The sequence below is a fragment of the Oratosquilla oratoria genome, chromosome 34, assembly GCF_046742065.1.
Source record: "Oratosquilla oratoria isolate Oo_2021 chromosome 34, ASM4674206v1, whole genome shotgun sequence".
NCBI lineage: Eukaryota > Metazoa > Arthropoda > Malacostraca > Stomatopoda > Squillidae > Oratosquilla > Oratosquilla oratoria.
Window position 1 is genome coordinate 34,343,868 of NC_134810.1, and position 20,523 is coordinate 34,364,390.

At 42.1% G+C, this 20,523-nt stretch overlaps 2 protein-coding genes across 5 annotated transcripts in view; one reads left to right on the top strand and one right to left on the bottom strand.

Annotated features, from left to right (window-relative positions):
* The window catches only part of LOC143018182 (isocitrate dehydrogenase [NADP], mitochondrial-like), a 29,434-nt gene extending 15,933 nt beyond the window's left edge, over positions 1-13,501 (top strand). Inside the window, exons 6-9 of the mRNA XM_076173363.1 lie at positions 3,447-3,560; positions 3,686-3,833; positions 12,721-12,925; positions 13,020-13,501. Of these exons, the coding sequence (XP_076029478.1) occupies positions 3,447-3,560; positions 3,686-3,833; positions 12,721-12,925; positions 13,020-13,194 (642 nt within the window). The 3' untranslated portion in view covers positions 13,195-13,501. The remainder of the gene's footprint in view (positions 1-3,446; positions 3,561-3,685; positions 3,834-12,720; positions 12,926-13,019) is intronic.
* A 228-nt stretch (positions 13,502-13,729) lies between these two features.
* Positions 13,730-20,523, bottom strand: part of LOC143018183 (SOSS complex subunit B1-A) — a 44,877-nt gene continuing 38,083 nt past the window's right edge. For all 4 annotated transcript variants that reach the window (XM_076173364.1, XM_076173366.1, XM_076173365.1 and 1 more), the window contains one exon: positions 13,730-14,376. In XM_076173364.1, coding sequence (XP_076029479.1) covers positions 14,010-14,376 — 367 coding nt within the window. In that variant the 3' untranslated portion in view covers positions 13,730-14,009. The remainder of the gene's footprint in view (positions 14,377-20,523) is intronic.

A 20,523-nucleotide genomic window follows, 5' to 3' on the forward strand; every position in this document is an offset into this window, starting at 1 on the left:
AGTGTTAGGCAAGAAAATTTTGTGTTTGTGTGGATATTTTTAAGTGTTAGGCAAGAAAATTTTGAAAGTAATAAAAAGATGTTTTGGAAAGAAATTAAGAGAGGAAGAGGAGGCGAAAGTAGGGAAGAAAAGGTAAAAGGTGCAGATGGAGAGATGATAATGGAAGAGAAGGCAGTAAGGGGAAGATGGGCAGAATATTTTAGGGAGTTGCTAAATGTGAAGGAGGATAGGGAAGGAAAGATAGCTGCAGTGGGAAATGCGAAGAAAATGAGTGATGAGTGAGGTGAAATAAGGAAGGATGAGGTGAAGGCAGTTGTTAAGATGATGAAAGCAGGTAAGGCACCTGGTCTGGATGGATGCCATGCAGAATGTCTGAAAAAAGGGAGGTCAAGTGATGGTGGACTGGTTGGTGAGGTTATTTAATGTTTGCTGGAGAGAGGGTAGAGTGCCGGAGGACTGGAGGAGTGCCTGTATAGTTCCTCTTTACAAGGGAAAAGGGGACAAGTGTGAATGTAGTAGTTTCAGAGGGATTAGCTTGTTAAGTGTAGTTGGGAAGGCTTATGGGAGGATCTTGATTGAGAGGATTAGGAGAGGAACAGGAGGAGTAATTGGTGAGGAACAGTGTGGATTTAGGACAGGTAGAGGTTGTGTAGATCAGATCTTTGTGGTAAGACAGATATGTGAGAAAGCTATAGGAAAGGGGAAGGATGTTTTTTTGGGCTTTTATGGATCTGGAAAAGGCTTATGATAGGGTAGACAGAAAGGCACTGTGGGAGGTTATGCAGATTTATGGGATAGGAGGAAAGCTTTTGGGAGCTGTCAAGAGTTTTTATGAGAGTAGTAGAGCTTGTGTCAGGATTGGAAATGGAGAGAGTGAGTGGTTTGAGGTAAAGGTGGGACTTTGTCAAGGATGCGTTATGTCCCCCTGGCTGTTCAACTTATACATGGATGGGGTGGTGCGAGAGGTGAATGCAAGGGTAGTAGGTCAGGGATTGGAGATGGTTAAAGAAAATGGAGAAAAGTGGGAGGTGAGCCAGCTGTTGTTTGCGGACGACACTGCGCTTGTGGCAGCATCGGAGGAGGGATTGAGGAAGCTGGTGGCAGAGTTTGGGAGAGTATGTGATAGAAGAAAGCTAAAGATAAATGTGGGTAAAAGTAAGGTGATGAGATGTACAAGGGGTGAAAGTGACAGTAGACTGGAAGTGAACATTAAGGGAGAGCGACTGGAGGAAGTGGATAGTTTTAGATACTTGGGTGCAAGTGTAGCAGGAAAAGGTGGAGTGAAGGTGGAGGTAGAATGTAGATTGAGAGAAGCGAGTAAATGCCTTGGTGGATTAAAGAGTGTAATGAGGAATAGACATTTAGGAATGGATGCGAAGAGGAGACTGTATGAAGGAGTGATTGTTAACAGCGCTGTATGGGGCAGAAACGTGGAACATAAGAGAAGAAGAGAGAAGGAGTTTGAGATGAGGTGTCTGAGAAGTATGGTGGGGGTTACTAGGCTAGATAGTGTGAGAAATGAGGAGGAGAACAGGGGTGAAAAAGGAGCTGGGAGATAGGGTTGATGAAAGAATATTAGGATGGTTTGGACACATGGAAAGAATGAGTGAAGAAAGACTAGTAAAAGAGGTATGGAAGGCAGATGTGGAGGGAGTGAACATGAGGGGACGTCCTAGGATGAGGTGGATGGATGGGGTGAAGGGGGCTTTGGGAATGAGGGGAATGTCTGTTAAGGAAGGGAGAGGACGGAAGACAGAGGTGAGTGGAGAATGGTTGTATATGGATGATGTTGTGATTGCATGAGGATGAATGGGCGGGGGGGTGGGGGTGAGGTAGTATGTGTGAGCAAATTTTGACGCAGCCCGAAAGGATTTCTCCCCGTCCGCTCCTTATATGCACGGGGGGACGGAGAGGGGGGGTCGCCGATTAAATGAAGCGGCCTTGCTGTGGATGTGCTGTGTCTTGCGACACTGCTTCAGACCCAGGGCGGTGGGCAGGGTGCAGGGATGACCCGTCATCCAGGAGGTGCTCAGATGAGAGGGAGGGTGGGAGGGGTGTGGAGTGTATTTAGGGATGAAATGGGTGCGAGTGTTTTTATGCCTTTCCCTTTTTGGCTACCTCCCTTGAAAGGGGGAAAAGGCCTTGGTATATGTATGTATGTATGTATGTTAGGCAAGAAATGGAGATGTGGGGGTGGAGGTAAACTGTAAAGTGAGGAAGACAAGTGAATGTCTTGAGGGATTGAAAAATGTCGTGAGAAATGGGATGCAAAAAGATTACTGGAATGGGTAATTGTGTGTATGACACTGGATGGGTGGAAATTTGGAATTTAAGAAGCAGGAAGAAGTTTAAATGTGTTTTACATGAAATGCCTGAGGAGTATGGTGGGGGTTGAAAGGTTAGAATGAGAAATGAGTTGAGGAGATCATGGGTAGAAAGGGAGCTTGCAGATAGGGCTGATGAATGGGAAGATTGAAGAAAGATGAGCAAAAAGAGTGGAAACCAGAGGTGGATAGAATGAAGTTGAGGGGACAGAAAATGAGATGGATGGATAGAGTGAAAGGGGCATTGAGCATGAAGGAAATGTCTGTTGAGCTGAGAAGAGAGAAGGCATGGGATATGTGTGAGTATAGAGTGGTTGTATGTGGATATTTTGATGCAGCCAGAAGGGATTTCTCTGTCTTCCATGAGAGGATGAAGAGGGTGGGTTGTCGTGTAAAAGCTGCCCTGTTGTGGATGTGCTCTATCATGCTTCATTGCTTATGACCCAGAGTGGGGGCAGGAGACTAGGATGACCCATCAGTCATGAGGAGCCAACATGAAAAGGAAACAATGGGTGGTAGATGGGAGTGGATACATTCCTTGGCTAGCTACCTCCCTTATAAAGGGGAAGAGGCCCTTGGTATAAAGAGACATATACATACATATACCAAGGACTTTTCCCCCCCTTACAAGGGAGGTAGCCAAAATCAAAATGTATAATTCTATTCCCACCCATTCCACCCCCATTCACCATCCCTCCCTCCTTTCCCCTTATCTTGGCTCCCTTGGGATGATGGGTCATCCCTACATCTCACCTATTGCCCTGGGTCAGAAGCAGTGGAGCAAGAAATAGCACATTCATAGAATACATATACCAAGGGTTATTTCCTCCTTACAAGGGAGATAGCCAAAGTCAAAATGCATAATTCCATTTCCACCCATTTCATCCCTCCCTCTTTCTTGGTTCCTTCTGGATTATGGATCATCCTTTCATCTCTTATTACCCTGGGTCAGAAGCAATGCATATGAATATATATGTGTGTGTGTGTATGTGTATTATACTCATATACAAATGCATATGTTTATACACACGTTTACATCATAAATGCATGCAAATTCAGGTGTATATGCATGCTCTGAAGAGATGTGAAGTTTCTTGAGCTCATCGAAATTATTCTTCTCAGGTAGCTCTTCAGAAGAAGTGGCCCTTGTACATGTCAACAAAGAACACCATTCTTAAGCGTTATGATGGTCGGTTTAAGGATATTTTTGAAGAAATTTTCCAGGCTGAGTACAAGGTGAGGAAATGTTTTTTTTAGGAAGGTTTGTTGGTCGTCATGGTTTTTGGATTTTAGTGAATGAACTTTTTGTTTGTCTATTTTATCTTTTTTTGTGCTCACCTAAGTTTCATTTGTATTCTCAGCCAGCCTTTGATGCTGCTGGTATTTGGTATGAGCACCGTCTCATTGATGATATGGTAGCCCAAGCTCTAAAATCAAATGGAGGATTTGTATGGGCTTGCAAGAACTATGATGGTGATGTTCAGTCTGATGTAGTGGCCCAAGGATACGGTAAGATAACTTGTACTCTTTTGAACTTTGATTGGGTGTAGTTAGATTCTTGAATGTGCATGTTTGAAGACCCATGTAGATACTATTACTATAATGATAAAGATTTTACATATAACCAAAAGGCCTTTTCCCTCTTGTATGGGAGAAAGCCAGACAAGGCATGCACCCACCATTCACCCATGCCATATCCATCCAACACCCAATTGTTTTCCCATTTGTTAGCTCCTTGTGGATGAAGGGTCTGGGATCTGAAGCAATGGAGCAAGACACATCACCTACATCAGGGCCAGACAGCCAAAGCTGGTTTACCCCCATATGGTGACCCTATCTCCTCATCCACTCACAAGTAATTAAAGACACGGAGAAAACCCTTTATGTTGCATCAGTTTATCACCCGTTCACAACCTTTCTCCACTTGCACCTATCTCTTGTACTATCCTTTCCCTGATCAACAAAGGTTGCCCATTTACCCAAGGCCCCTTCACCCTGTCCATGCATCCTAGTCTTGGTCCTCCCTTGAAGTTTTGCCCGTCCATGCACTTTTTATTAGTCTTATTTCACTCACGATTCCCACATGCCCAAACCATCCCAGTGTTCTTTGATCAACCCTATGTAACAATCAAGTGTTGACTAGAGCTTCACCAAATGGAAAATCTAGTCCCACAATGGCTGGCAAGTCCTCAGAACCACCACAGATAAATAAGTTATAACAAATAAACAAAGACATCACAAAACTAATGAACAAGAAGAAAACTGGGAAAATTCCATGCTAGTAACTACATTTGCAGCTACATTCGATGATTTGCATATTTGCAGGTATTATATAGAAGGGGGGGACAGAACCTTTTGTATGTGTATGGACCTGTATGGATTTAGAAAAGGCTCATGACTTTTTACAATAGTAATAGAGCCTGTAAATGCCTTGGGGATTAAAAAGTGTCTTGAGAAATAAACATTTGAGAATGGATGCTAAGAGGTGATTATGCTGACAGCACTGTATAGGGCAGAAACATGGAACACAAGAGAGGAGTTTAAATGTGTTTGAGACAGAAAGGGAGTTGGGAGATAGGGTTGATGAAAGAGTATTGGGATGGTTTGGACACAGGAAGAATAAGTAAAGAAAGATTAATAAAAAGAAGTGTGGATGGAGTGAACATGAGGGAGCTACCAAGGATGAGATGGATGGAGGGGTAAGAGGGGGATGTCTGTTGAGGAAGGGAGAAGATAGGGGTAAGGGGGGAATGGTTGTATATGGATGAAGCTGTGATGCATAGAAGGGAATGGGTGGTGGATCGGGGTTGAGGGAGTGTGTGTGAATGAGATTTTGACAGCCCAAAGGGATTTCTCCCTGTCTTCTCTTTTTCTGCATGAGGGGACAGAGAAGGTGCCACCAATTAAATGAACCAGCCTTGCTGTGGATGTGCTGAGTCTTGCTTCATTATTTCTGACCCAGGGTAGTGGGCAAGATGACCCGTCATTGAGGAGGAGCCAAGAAAAGAGGGGGGGGGGGGAATGGTAAATGGGAGTTGAGTATGTGGGGGATGAATTGGGTGGGAGTGGGGTTATACCTGATTTTGACTACCTTGTAAGGAGGAATAAGCCCTTAATATGTAGTAGAGCCTGTGTTAGAATTGGAAATGGAGAGAGTGGCTTGAGATAAAGATGGAACTGCATCAGGAATGTCATGTCACCTTTGCTGTTCAATGTGTACATGGATGGGGTGGTGCAGGAGGTAAAGGTGAGGGGAATGGAGAAAAGTGGGAGGTGAGCCAGTTGTTGTTTGCTGATGATACTGCACTTGCACCAGGGTCAGAGGGGAAATTAAGGGAGTTAGTGAAGGAATTTGGGAAGGTATGTGATAGGAGAAAGTTGAAATTAAATGTGGGTGAAAGCAAGGTGATGAGATGTACATACATATACCAAGGCCTTTTCCCCCTTTCAAGGGAGGTAGCCAAAAAGAAAAAGGCATAAAACCATTCCCACCCATGTCATCCCTAAATACACTCCATTCCCCTCCACCCTCCCTCTTATCTTAGCACCTCCTGGATGATGGGGCATGCCTGCACCTTGTCCACTGCCCTGGGTCAGAGGCAGTGTTGCAAGTCACAGCACATCCACAGCAAGGCTGCTTGCTGTGGATGTGCTGTGACTTGAGGAAATGATGGCAGTGAGTTTGAAGCAAGTCTCTAAGAAGATAGGCTGGAGGAAGTGAATAGCTTTAGGTATTTGGGGTTGCATGTGGCAGAAAAGGGAGTTGGAGGTGGAGGTAAATTGTAGATTGACAAGCAAGTAAATGCCTTGGGGGATTAAAAAGTGTCTTGAGAAATAGGCATATGGGAATGGATGCAAAGAAGAAATTGTATGAAGGGATGATTATGTTAACAGCACTGAACAGGGCAGAGACTTGAAATTTAAGAGAGGCAGAGAGGAAATGTTTGAGATGAAATGTCAGAAATATGGTAAGGGGTACTAGGTTGGATAGTGTGAGAAATGGGGTGGTGAGGAGAGCAGGAGTGGAAAAGGAGATGACAGATAGGGCTGATGAAACGGACTTTGGATGGTTTGGACACGTGGAAAGAATGAGTGAAGAGAAAAAAGGTGTGGAAGGTAGAGGGGGATGGAGTGAACTTCAGGGGACAACTGATGATGAGATGGATGGGGTGAAGGGGGTGTTGAGAAAGAGGGGAATGTCTGTTGAGCAAGGAGGGGAGAAGGCAGGAGATAGGGATGAATGGAGAATGGCTGTGTATAGATGATATTGTTATGCAAGGAAGGGAGGGCCAGGAGATGGGGGCTGCCTATGTGTGAATAATACTTTGATGCAACCTGAAGGGATTTCTCCCCATCTCTTTTTCTGCATGAGGGGATGGAAAGTTGGGGGGGGGGGGGTAGCCCATCAAGTGAGGTGGCCAGCCAATCAAGTGAGGTGGCCTTGCTGTGGATGTTCTATGTTGCTACATAGTTTTTTGACCTAGGGCAGTGGGTCAGGGATGACCAGTCATCCATGAGGAGCTAAGATGAAAGTGTGGTGAATGGGAGTGAAATCTGTGGGAGTAGGTATGTGCCTTTGACTTGGCTACCTTTCTTATAAGGGGGACAAAGCTTTTAGTATATAGTGTGTGGGAGAGAAGGGGGTGGGTTCAGTTATTCATGGGCTCGACTTGATCCCATTCAAAGACAAACTATTTCTTTTTCCTGTAGTCTTTTGTTCACTTGCCTTGCACCTGTCACCCATTGTCATTGCCTGCCTGCTACTGAGTGATACTGTTGTTGTAAAACCATTTTCCTTTTCATTGATTTTTCTTTTTCATTGTTTTTTCTTATATCCTACCAACTGTTGGCCCTGCAACCCTACAGTGTAGTAATACTCAACCATACATTATTTCAGCCTCCATCAAGTTTGTCACTTTTCTGAAATAAATTTCAATTCAGCAGACATAAAGTCAAACCTTACGATATATAGCAACATCACCTACATTTTAGTAAAAGGAGATGGAATAAGTAATTTTACTCATGGTTATATTTGAAATAAAAAATATGTACAAAAAATAAGAATAAATTATATACAATAGAATATATATGCTGAAAGATGTGAACATGTCCACTATTACATAGCTAAAAAGCATTGAAAATCTAAGTACAGTAGAACATCATTTATTGATATCCTCAGGGAATTAATGCTGGGAAATTTGTTTCCAGATAAAATATATCTATTTCTTCACGACTTGCATATCCAGTAACAAGTCACACACACAGGTCATTGACTTGTGACCATTTGCACTTACAACCACTTTAGTTGTCATTTTTCTTACAACAGTATAAAATTGTGTAAAAATGTTTTAATTTGGTCCGTTTGGCATAGTACAGTAACATGCGCCTATTAACACTGAATAACAATGTAGTCATTGTGAGAGATTTCATTTGTAATGAGGTCAACTAGGAGGGGTGAGATGCAAATGTTAAGGGAGATTCCCAGGGTAATACCCTGTTAAACAATGGAGAAAACAGCGGTGAAAGGAAGTGACTGCTAAGAGGGGATGACATACCCATGAAGTTGGACCCTGCTAATTATCAAAGAGTCGGCATGACTGGGAGGGCTACTTATCAAAGAGTCGAACATCATTGACTGGAAGGGCAATTTCTCCAGCTTTAACAAATTCTTTGAAAAAGCAGACTGGGAAGAGCTCATGAATACCTTGAACTGTGAAGAAATGGGAAATTTTTCTTCCAATTTACAAAATGTAAGTGACCAGATGTGGTTTGGGGTAAGTGGAAAAGGAAGAACCAGTGGGACAAAGGAAGCTTACAGATGAATATAAAAATCTGCAAGGAGGAAAGAAATTTTGAAAGGGTATCACTGATAAATCCAAAGATAAACAAAAACCATTTCATAGGTTTGTCAGTGGGAAACTTGAGATGCAGCAGAAATAGCCAAACTAATGGTGAATGGTGAGGTTTTCTGAGACGACTTCAGCTCTTGCCAGAAATAATGAAAGTTTCTAGACTGGCTTCACAGAGGAAAGCAATAATGTGGATTTCAAAGAAATGAATGTGGAAGTGAGAGAAGTGTAAGGACTTGATGGTATCTTGAAAGAGATACTTGGAATGTAGGAAGCAACTGGCAGACAAGGTTCATAGTATTCTTATTTTAAAAGAAGGAATAGTGGTACAGGATTGGAAAGACTAATGTACCATTGGTCATGTATCTATATACCAAGGGTTTTTCCCCCCCTTACAAGGGAGGTAGTCAAAGTTGGTCAATACCCTCTTCTCCCATGACCAGCATAACAGTGAAATTGAGAAGGAATTGCAAAAAAATTGGTGGGTCAGATCCCCTTCTCTTACTCTCTACTTCTCTATAGTTGTTTACACTTTAATAGGTCCTCAAAGATATCCATACACTTCATGGCTCTAAATGCATGTTAGTTTCTCTCCTCTATGTTGGCAGTCCAATGTGATTTGAGCTTTTTATAATCTTCATTCTATAGAGCCTATTCTCACACATTTCCAATATCTTGAATTTATTTCCCACTCCTGGCTCCATTTGTATACCCAGTCCTTTATATTCTTTGATCTTCTCATGGTCTTAGGTCATCGGTGAACAAATTGGCACAAGTGGTCATATTATCCAGAATGCCATTAACATGTACCAAAAATATCCTACCAGTGCACACAAGTAATTTGTCATGTCCTTTGAAGACCTGTGTGCCCCACCTCCCATGATTTTTGCACTACTTTATGAAAAGTGGTCTTGATCCAGGTAAACTGTCCACCAAACTATCCCTTTCATAGATTAAGATAGACCATATGTCTAAAGGATATGAAGAAATACGTTATCTATATATCTAATATATCTATATATCAGATATATGGGATAGGAGGAAAGCTTCTAGGAGCTGTCAAGAGTTTTTATGAGAGTAATAGAGCTCGTGTCAGGATTGGAAATGGAGAGAGTGAGTGGTTCGAAGTAAAGGTGGGACTTCGTCAAGGATGCGTTATGTCGCCCTGGCTGTTCAACTTGTACATGGATAGGGTAGTGTGAGAGGTAAATGCAAGGGTAGTGGGTCAGGGATTGGAGATGGTTGAAGAAAATGGAGAAAAGTGGGAGGTGAGCCAGCTGTTGTTTGTGGACGACACTGTGCTTGTGGCAGGAATTGAGGAAGTTGGTGACAGAGTTTGGGAGAGTATGTGATAGAAGAAAGCTAAATGTGGGTAAAAGTAAGGTGATGAGATGTACAAGGGGTGAAAGTGGCAGTAGACTGGAAGTGAGCATTGAAGGGAGAGCGACTGGAGGAAGTGGATAGTTTTAGATACTTGGGTGCAAATGTGGCAGGAAAAGGTGGAGGTAGAATGTAGATTGAGAGAAGCTAGTAAATGCCTTGGTGGATTGAAGAGTGTAATGAGGAATAGACATTTGGGAATGGATGCTAAGAGGAGACTGTATGAAGGAGTGATTGTGCCAACAGCACTGTATGGGGAAGAAACAACAAACATAAGAGAGAAGGAGTTTGAATGTGTTTGAGATGAGGTGTCTGAGAAGTATGATGGGGGTTACTAGGCTAGATAGAGTGAGAAATGAGGAGAAGAATGGGGGTGGAAAGGGAGTTGGGAGATGGGGTTGATGAAAGAGTATTAGGATGGTTTGGACACATGGAAAGAATGAGTGAAGAAAGACTAGTAAAAGAGGTATGGAAGGCAGATGTGGAGGTAGTGAACATGAGGAGACGTCCTAGGATGAGGTGGATGGATAGGGTGAAGGGGGCTTTGGGGAAGAGGGGAATGCCTGTTGAGGAAGGATGGGAGAGGACAGAAGACAGGGGTGAATAGAGAATGGTTGTATATGGATGATGATGTGATGCATGAGGTGGAATGGGCAGGGGGATGGGGGTGAGGTAGTATGTGTGAGCAAAATTTGATGCAGCCTGAAGGGATATCTCCCCGTCTTCTCCTTTTATGCATGGGGGGATGAAGCGGCCTTGCTGTGGATGTGCTGTGTCAGTGGACAAGGTGCAGGGATGACGCATCATCCAGGAGGTGCTAAGATAAGAGGGAGGGTGGAGGGGTGTGGAGTGTATTCAGGGATGGGTGGGAATGATTTTATGCCTATTCCTTATTGGCTACCTCCCTTGTAAGGGGGAAAAAGCCTTGGTATATGTATGTATATATCTAAGGCTTTGTCACTCTTATACGTCAAAAGGCATGCATCCACTCCTACATATGCCAGTCACATCCACCACCCTTGTCTCCCATTCATCTTAGCTCCATGGATGAAGAGTCATCCCTGCCCTGGGTTAGAAGCATTGCAGCAAGACACAGTACATCCACAGCAAGGTTTTCATTTAATCATCTCCCCCCCCCCCCCTAATAATAATAATATATGTAGGAAAATCCCTTTGGGCTACTTTAAAATATTCCCACACAATCACTCCCCACCCCCTCCTTGCATCAAAGTATCATCTATGCACAGTCATTTTCCACTCACCCCTATCTCATGCTTTCTCCCTCGCTCAACAGATGTTCCCCTCTTGCTCATTTTTCCATACATGAATTAAAATCGAATTTGATTTCAAGAATACAAAGTTGGAACTGTACCTGATTTTGAGGCTAGGTGTGATAAATTGTGGACCCAACAAGTGTTGCCCTTTTCCTGTATACTACAATTAGGTAACCACACACTTAGCTCAATGGTGCAGTGATATGTGTAAGTTCACATCATTACCCATAGATTGACCATATATGAGCTGAGCTCTCATCAAGAAGGGTAATAACTGTTGATCACGAGTCCAATGTGTGATCCAAGACCATGGTGAATCATGCATGCACATATTACAAATGCTCTCACTCCATATTTAAAGGATTTAGTAACGTCCATTTGTACCAACAGCACTGTATGGGGCAGAAACATGGCACCTAAAAGTTTAAATCTGTTTGAGATGAAGTGCTTTAGAAGTATGGTAGGGGTTACTAGGCTGGACAGAGTGAGAAATGAGGTGAGAAGAGCGGGGTTAGAAAGGGAGTTGGAAGATAGGGTTGATGAAAGAATATTGGGATGGTTTGGACACAGGAAAGAATGAGTGAAGAAAGATTAGTGAAAAAGAAAGTGGAAGGCAGAGGTGGAGTGAATATGAGGGAGCTATCAAGGATGAGATGGATGGATGGGGTAAAGGGGGCATTAGGAAAGAGAGGGATGTCTGTTGAGGAAGGGAGAAGACAGAAGATAGGGCAAGTGGAGAAGGGTTGTGTATGGATAATACTGTGATGCATGGAAGGGAGTATGTGTGAATGGTTTTTTGATGCAGCCCGAAGGGATTTCTCCCAATCTTCTCTTTTTCTGCATGAGAGGACAGAGAGGGGGTGTCACTGATTAAATGAAGCAGCTTGCTGCATTGCTTCTGACCCAGGGCAGTGGGCAAGATGCAGGGATGTTATCCAAGAGGAGCCAAGAAAAGAGGGAGGAATGGGAGTGGAGTATGTGGGGATGAACATGGGTCTTTTAAGGGGAAAAAAAAGCCCTTGATATATGTATGTAGTAACATCCATACAGGTCCTGCTGGCAGCATAATCAGAAGCATGCTGGTCCTGCATTCACTTATGGGATGGAATCCTGAACTCCTTTCAGATTCACAGCAATGACTATAACCTGCCTCAATAGTCCAAGTAGGGCAAAGGGGACTGCTTTGGTTGCAGCTATGTGCCTCCTGGTTTAGGATCCTCACCACCACAACAGACCAGCCGTGTATTTCTTTATTATTGGAGACTAATCTCATAGGATGCCTATTCTTTTATCCCTCCTCTGACCGGACCTCTTAAAGTGTGATTTTGTCCCCAAGGATAGAGGTTCTTATCATCGCCAACAAAATATTTCACATACATGCCTTGTTTACACAACCTTTGACAACAACCTGCTCACCTCCTAATTCCAGAAGCAAATGTTGAACTTAGTCTTGCATGACTGCACCAATACTAGGACTCCTTTCAGAATTATAATTGCCCCCATAGCAATCATGGCAGTACAGTTTACATGTAAGAATACTGTACTCCCATGTATACCCACATCTTGTTGCTGAACCAACACCACGATGAACCTGATATCTTAGTGGCAGTGTAATATCTGTAAAGATAGCATTCTGTTATAACATCTACCTACAATGTGTATCAGCTTGGATTTTATTTTTTTCCCCTTTTGAAGACCCCATCCCCTCTTTAACCCAAGTGCAAGTCTTTGTCAGTCCTACACAGTATCATTTATGTGCACTCTTTGTCAGTCCTACACAGTATCATTTATGTGCACTTGTTCTGAATAAGCTAAGATTTTTCCCTTCTGTGTAAGAGCTGAGATGTGAAAGTGTACTTGTGTAGTCATGAGCACAATTCTATGTTTTTACAGGTTCCCTTGGTCTGATGACATCTGTTCTAATGTGCCCTGATGGTAAGACCATTGAGGCAGAGGCAGCTCATGGTACCGTCACCAGACACTACCGTGAACACCAGAAGGGCCGTTCTACTTCAACAAACCCTATTGCTTCTATTTTTGCATGGACCAGGGGTCTGGAACACCGTGCAAAGCTGGATGGTACCCCAGATCTTGCCAAGTTAGTATAGTCTTTTAATATAATTCAAGTGAGCACATGAGGTCATATAGCATTCATAATTCATATTCAAATGAACATTTTCATTTTTCCACAGGTTTGCACAAGCTTTGGAACAAGCTTGTATTGACACAGTTCAGGCTGGGCACATGACAAAGGATCTTGTGGGCTGCATACATGGTTTGAAAAATGTAAAGGATGGAATGTATCTTTATACCAATGACTTCCTGGAAGCCATTCGTGAGGACCTGTCCAGAAAGATGTCTTCCTGAATCCTAACCAAATTTCTTATCATGTAACAATCATTCAAAAGCAACTTCTCAATTGGTACTTTTGATTATTATGTAAGTAGCTCAACACAAGATGTACAGTGGCAATAGGTAAACGTGATAAAATTGAGAATATATTTTTTACTTCACTGGCAATCTCAAGTTTACCCTGAAAGTTCCCTACCATGTGATGCATTTGGTTAGGACTTCTGTATTAAGGATATAGGATGAAAATTCTAATGGTACCACGGATGGCCAACAAGTCATTCCACCAGTAATGTAAAGACAGTAATAAAACTAATTCTTATCACTCGTCATCTAATTCCCTTGTATTCATTGTAAAGTATAAAAATATACTTACCACCTTTACACAATGATTCTAAGGCATAGTGAAGTCTGGTACTACTACTGCCAAAATCTACAACTTCTATGAACCATTTTGCTAAAAATGGAAGAAAAAAAAAGGGATATACCATACTACAATTTAGAACTCCACTTGCCTACTTCACTTCCCCAAAAGGTATGAAAAACATGGAGAAATCTTTGACAATTTCTTCCCTGTATAAGATGTACATGTTGTGCAGAATCACAAAAAGGAATCTTTATTGGTATTCAAAGTTTCTGAAATACATTGGCTATCACTTAAACATAAGCTATATAATTCTAATCTTGTTCTGGATGTCATGTGTTTTGACATGAACATTTACAAATGTATATGGATGAAGGTATAAAAATGGAACTCCAGCTAAGCAGATTCACATACAAAGTGGGGGGGAGAGGGTTAATTTCATATACAACCCACCCACCCCAAAAGTCAGTTACCTTTTGCTTGAAGACCGACTTGTATGAGCATTCATTCTATTCTTGCTACTAACACTACTACTAGATGAACCCTGAGATCTGCCCTGAGCTGGGTGGTGCATGTGCCCATTTGATGATACCATATTACCACCACTAGATGTCCCAGTGCCCTTCCCAGCTCTAGGGTCTATATTACCCCCATTGCCATTTGGCTTTAGAAGTCTAGGATCTCGCACTTGGTCTGGTGGAGGTCGTGGGCCTGATCCCCCTGAGGGTCCAGTACCCTGACCTGAGCCTCCATCCCCACTACCCTTGACTGCTGTCTGTGAATATTCAGGATTAGGTTCCGACATGTTAGGTTGCTCAGCAAACTGCATACAGAACCTGCCATTGAAAAGAGAAGTATAAATAAGTGTATTGAAAATATGTATATAACATCCATTTAAGAAGCTGTTAATGACAAAGAATTTGTAGACAAAATAAATGACAGGGCACAGATGAACTAGAAAACCCAAGGAATAGCATAAAAATTTCCCAAGAGGAATAATAAAAAGGCATCATGAATTGCCAACCTTAGTTACTGATTCAATCTGTACTGGATTTTACAAATACAGCTTAACCCCAGCTACTGTACATGGCACCAATGTAGAATAAGGTTCTCGATTTTCCAGTTCATTATGCATAGTCTTGTCAATATTCTATTAAATGAAATGTTATTTCTGCAGACTAGTTCTCAATTTTGCAACCTTTGGATGCAACAATGAATTCTAATGTTGGAAATTTTCATAATTTTTCATTGGTGGCAATTTCCTCACATTTTGCAATCCTACACCACAAACATGGTTCCCTTGAGCTCACTCACCAAGGAACCATTTAGAAACTAGTTGAAATCCTCTAATTTAGAGGAGTTGCTTCTTGGACACCTGAGTAATAGTATTACTGATAACTGATATGTTGGAGGAATCTAAAGAGGGTAGATAATGCCTTTTGAACTGCCTTGGCAGCTTATTTGAACCCAAAGATTTTCACAAACCCCTCATACAGCGTATATTATGTTGTTGGCATATGTGATTGTGTACAATACAGTAGTCTTCCATAATGTGTTGTATAGTATGGGGTGAAGTGTTACATCATGGACAGTTGTCTGCAATGTGGTCATCCAGCCTCATCTGGTAGTTTAGAAAGGCTGGATGGTGTCTGCACCACATTCTGGCCAGGTGGACTTTGTCCTTTCAGGGGGGTGGGATTCAGTAGAATGGATATCACAGGGTCAGGCAAGCACCAATATATTGTCTTTCAGTTTGTTGATGGAAGACTGAGTTGCTTGGGATGCTCTTCATAAAGATATTTAGTGATGTCTAGGGGAGGGGGTGTCTGTTTTCATGTAAACTTTCAAGTGGAGTGCTATGAAAGGCATTTGTGTGAGATGTAGACCAAAGGATCATACAGGTTCTAGTATTCAAAGAGCTGTAGGAGCAGTGGAGCAGCAAGCTCAACACCTATAGCTGAATTTGCTCTGAAGTCGATATAGGTTCTAAATTTATTACCTCTGCTCCCTAATTTGTGTTAGATAATAAGTCAATATTAATGTGTGGGTACTTGTATATCCCTGTTTGGGTATAGGCTGCATGTTATTGAAGTGTTAAAGCTGCTCAGCAGCATGCAGCTGATACTTTAGGGTCTATACGGGACACCCCTATGGACCAGAGCCACACACAATATTGTCTGATAGAGGAAATCTCTATTCATAAGGAAATGATGCTACTGTACTTTATTGTACTGCAACTGTCACTCCATTATGGTGTCCCCCCACTCTTAATGCTGTCCTGGACCACTTGAGTTGTAAAAGGCGACAAAAATGGGATGGGGATAGGACTAAGCACCCTACTCTCTGTAGCCCTGACGGGGACTTTTCCAACCAGTGCCATAGGGTATGGGTCTTTTAACCACTAAAAGGATCACTCGCAGCATCGTCTCCATATGTAAATTGCATCACACTACTTGCATTACAAAATATAGTCACTGCTGTATTACTTGTTCTCTTTTACTCTAATAAACACAGAAAACGTGATCAAACCAGTTCACAGGATCCGGGGGTAACTTGTGTACAACTACAAAAATATATATACATAATCAAGACACCGAAGCCGGCATCCTCGTGTACCCACTCACGCCTCATGATGCCTATGTAGGTGACATCGTACCAAAGTGGTTAATGTGCATGGATGCGGTACAGATGAGACTAAATGGGAAGAGATAGGCAGTCTATTTGTGAGAAGAAAGATTGATATGCTGGCATTGAATGAAACTAAATTGAAAGAGGGGGTCAAGTTTGAGTTTGGGAGGATGTTAGAAGTGAAGAAAGGATGAAGAAGAGAAGGGGTGGACGTAAGTGAAGAGATAGGTAAGCGTGTGGTGGAGTGGAAGGTTTATTCAAGGTTAATGTGGATGAAGGTGAAACTGGGAAGGACGATGTGGGTCTTTGCAAGTGCATATGAGCCTAATAGTAAGAAGAGTGTAATGGAAAGGGAGGATTTTTGGATAGATTTAAATGAATGCATAGAAGGTTTAGGGAGAAATGTCAATGTATTAGTATTGGGAGATCTCAATGCTAGGGTAGGAGATGAACCAATAGATGGAGTGGTTGGAAAGTGTGGAGTTCCAGGAAAAAATTGTAGTGGAGAGATGATGGTTGAGATGTGTCTAGAGTTAATGATAGCAAATACAGTGTTTACGGAGAAAGTCGAGCATAAGTACACATTGGAGAGGGTGGTAGATAGGGCTTTAATGGACTATATAGCGGTAATCAGGAGAAAAGTAGGAAGACTTTTGGTTGTACATGTTCTAAGGGGAGAGTGGGGAAATATCTGATAATTTTTGGGAAAAGTAAGTTGAGAGTGGAGGATAGATGGAGACAGGCAAAGGATAGAAGGTAGGGAGGTGCTTAGAATAAACTGCTTAAATGAGAAAAAAAAAAAAAAAAAGGGAATACAAGAAGCCGAGAGAAGGAGTGAAGGATAAAGTAGAGCTAGGAGTGGAGGGGAATGGGGATGTTTCAAAGAGGTAGTCACAAGATGTGCATAGACGGCGTGTGGAGCAAAGAGGGAGAAAATAGGAGAAAGGTTGGTGAGTGGATAGTGTGAGAAATGAGGAAGTGAGGAGGAGAATGGGGGTGGAAAGGGAGTTGGGAGAAAGGGCTGAAAGAGTATTAGGATGGTTTGGACACATGGAAAGAATGAGTGAAGACTAGTAAAAGTGGAGTGAGTGAACATGAGGGGGTGACCAAGGATGAGATGGATGGATGGGGTAAAAGAGGTATTGGGAAAGAGGGGAATGTCTGTTGAAGAAGGAAGGGAGAAGATAAGATAGGGGTGAGTGGAGAATGGTTGTGTATGGATGAGGCTGTGATGCATGGAAGGGAGTGGATGGGGGATGGCAGGGGTGAGGGAGTATGTGTGAATGATATTTTGATGCAGCCCAAAGGGAATTCTCCCTCTCTTCTCTTTTTCTGCATGAGGGGACAGAGAGGGGGGCGTCACTGATTACATGAAGCAGCTTTGCTGTGGGTGTGCAGTGTCTTGCTACATTGCTTTAGACCAAGGGCAGTAGGCAGGATGCAGGGATGACCTATCATCCAGGAGGAGCCAAAAAGAGGTAGGGAGGGTTGGTGAATATGAATGGAATATGTGGAGATGAAAAGGGTGGGAGTGGATTTATACCTTTAACTTTGGCTACCTTCCTTGTAAGGGGGAAAAAGCCATTGGTATATTTATGTACTTGTATATTGTTCATAGTTTTCTTAACCTGATATATCAATCTACCAACAGCTAATCATTGAAGCATTTTCAACAGCACATTAGCATATCTGTTAACTTTGAAAACCATTAGCACACAATTAGTTTTTGTTCAATTTAGTGAAAAGAAGTAACCTGAAAAGATATTTTCCTTGTCTGCTCTGTAAGTTTTTTGAGTGTATGAGGAGGGGAATCACAGGATAAAACTGTGCTAAACCATCACTATCAGTTGAACCATACTATACAGGTGCTGTCTTCTTGTATCACCTTTGATCCAAGCAATGTGGCAAGGAACAGGGTCACCCTTCATGCTAAGACAGAAGATGTTATGAAAAGATTCTGAAGGGTGTGAGATATGTGTGTATGCTCTCAGCTACCCCTCTCATATGGGTGAGAGGGCTCTTTGATATGTAAATTCAATTGTACTACTTTTAAGTCCACTAAAAATTTTTGCTATTAAGCAAATAAAATCTAATTCTCAAACACATTTGTAATCTTAAATCATGAATGAAATGGTTAATCTGGTACTGTTGGCTGGCTGTGTAAGACAGGACTAGTCTTCTTTTTCCTACATTTTTCCCACTCCTGACCAATGACAGGTCCATGCTAGTGGTCTTCCATGATGGATGGCAGAGGAAACTGTCTTTGAGCTGCCTACTTTAAAAAATCATTTAACTTCCTCACCTAGCATACTTGAAGGGCTAACACTGAATCTCTGGACCAAGCCCAACATTTCTTTCTATCAACTTTAACTGTATTTCCACCTTTTCATAGGAGAGCTGACAACTGAAGACTGTTTCCCTCCCACACCAGAGACTACTTAATAAAATCAAAGCCCATGACATAGGAGGAAAAGTGTTAGAATGGATTAGAGCTTGGATCAGTAACAGAAAACAGTGGGTCATCATAAATGGAGTAAAATCCAGGTGGGGCAATGTTACTAGTGGGGTACCCCCAGGGCTTGGTTTTGGGTCCCTTGTTGTTCATTATGTATATAAATGACTTAGACAATGGGATAAATAGTGATGTTAGTAAGTTCGCAGATGACACTAAAATAGGATGCCTAATTAGGTCAGGAGATGATGCAAAATAGGATGCCTAATCAGGTCAGGAGATGATGCAGAGATTCTGCAGGATGATCTTAACAAATTGTTCACATGGTCGGTGAAATGACAAATGACCTTCAATATCTCTAAGTGTAACATGTTAAATGTAGGGCTACACAACCCCAAAAATAGATACAGCTTAGATAACATGTTTTAAGAGAAAATTGAGTGAGAGAGAGACTTGGGAGTTCTAGTGAGTCCGGACCTTAAAACCAGGAAACAGTACATTAGTGCTAGGAATAAGGGTAACAGAGCATTAGGTTTCATTGCTAGGACGGTAACGAATAGAAGTGCAGAGGTAATTATCAAACTCTAGCGATAGACCCATCCTTGACTATGTGGTATTGGTCTCCGTCCTATAGAATGGACATAAATTCACTAGAATCAGTACAGAGAAGAATGACCAAAATGATACATGGACTCAGAAATTTGCCGTACGAGGAGAGGCTTAGGCACCTTAACTTACACTCTCTGGAAAGACGCAGAGTGCGGGGTGATCTAATAAAGGTGTTCAAGTGGATCAAAGGCTTTAACAAGGGTGATGCAAACAAGGTCATCATATTAAAACAACAGGGCAGGACTCGCAGTAATGGATATAAATTGGACAAATCTAGATTTAAGAAGGAAATAGGCAAGAATTGGTTTACTAATAGGGTGGTCAACGAAGGGAACAGACTTAATAACCATGTAGTGAGTGCTGAAACTATCGGTTGTTTTAAGAAACGGTTAGACAACTTTATGGATGGGTATGACAGGTGGTGATGGATATGGAGCTGCCTTGTGTAGGCCTTATGGTCTCTTGCAGTCTCCTTCATTCTTATGTTCTACTACTTTCAGCCAGTGACAACAAAAATGTTCCTCATGAATGCAACTTGGGTAACAGTCCAAAATTTCTTTCAAGAAAAATCTATGGGAGAGCCAGCCACTGTGGGGCTGCAGATTTCTCATGAGTGAAATTTGGGGTGGCAGTCATTATTAACTATGTATGTGCACATGTGAAAATGCATGTGTTAATCTGACATGACAAAACATCCAATCATTCATGATTAATCAGAGTGGGGAAAAGAGATGGGATACCTTGAGTTACTCAAACATGTCCACAAATGAACTAAATATAACAAGTATGGCCAACACTGCCTCAAGTTTCAGAGTGGAAAACCTGCAGCCCCACAGCGACTGGCAACGGTCCTCAGAACCTCCCACAGATCTCTAGGAAGAAACTTCAGACCATTGTCTGTGTTGTATCAGTTTATGACTGTTTCTGTGTTATTAGCTGACAGTTGTTGGGAGAGGAGAGCGGTTGCTAGCTGTCAGCTCTCCATGTGTGAAAAAGTGTAAGAAATATAGCTGAAGTTGACAGAGAGATCTTGGACCCAGTTCAGAGACTAAATGTCACCCCTCAGGGCTGCACCTCCTAATTGAGGTGAGAGAGTTGACAGGTTTTGAAAATGGGCAGCTTTGCTGGCCATATTGCATGATCACCATGTGCAAGTACCCGTCATTGGTCCTTAACAAGTATAAATATATCTATGTTTTTGTATAAAACCGGCAGTTGCTGATGAGTCTATCAAAAGAAACACCATGTGAAAATGGAGCCTTTATTAGTACAATGTTTATCAAGTACATAATAT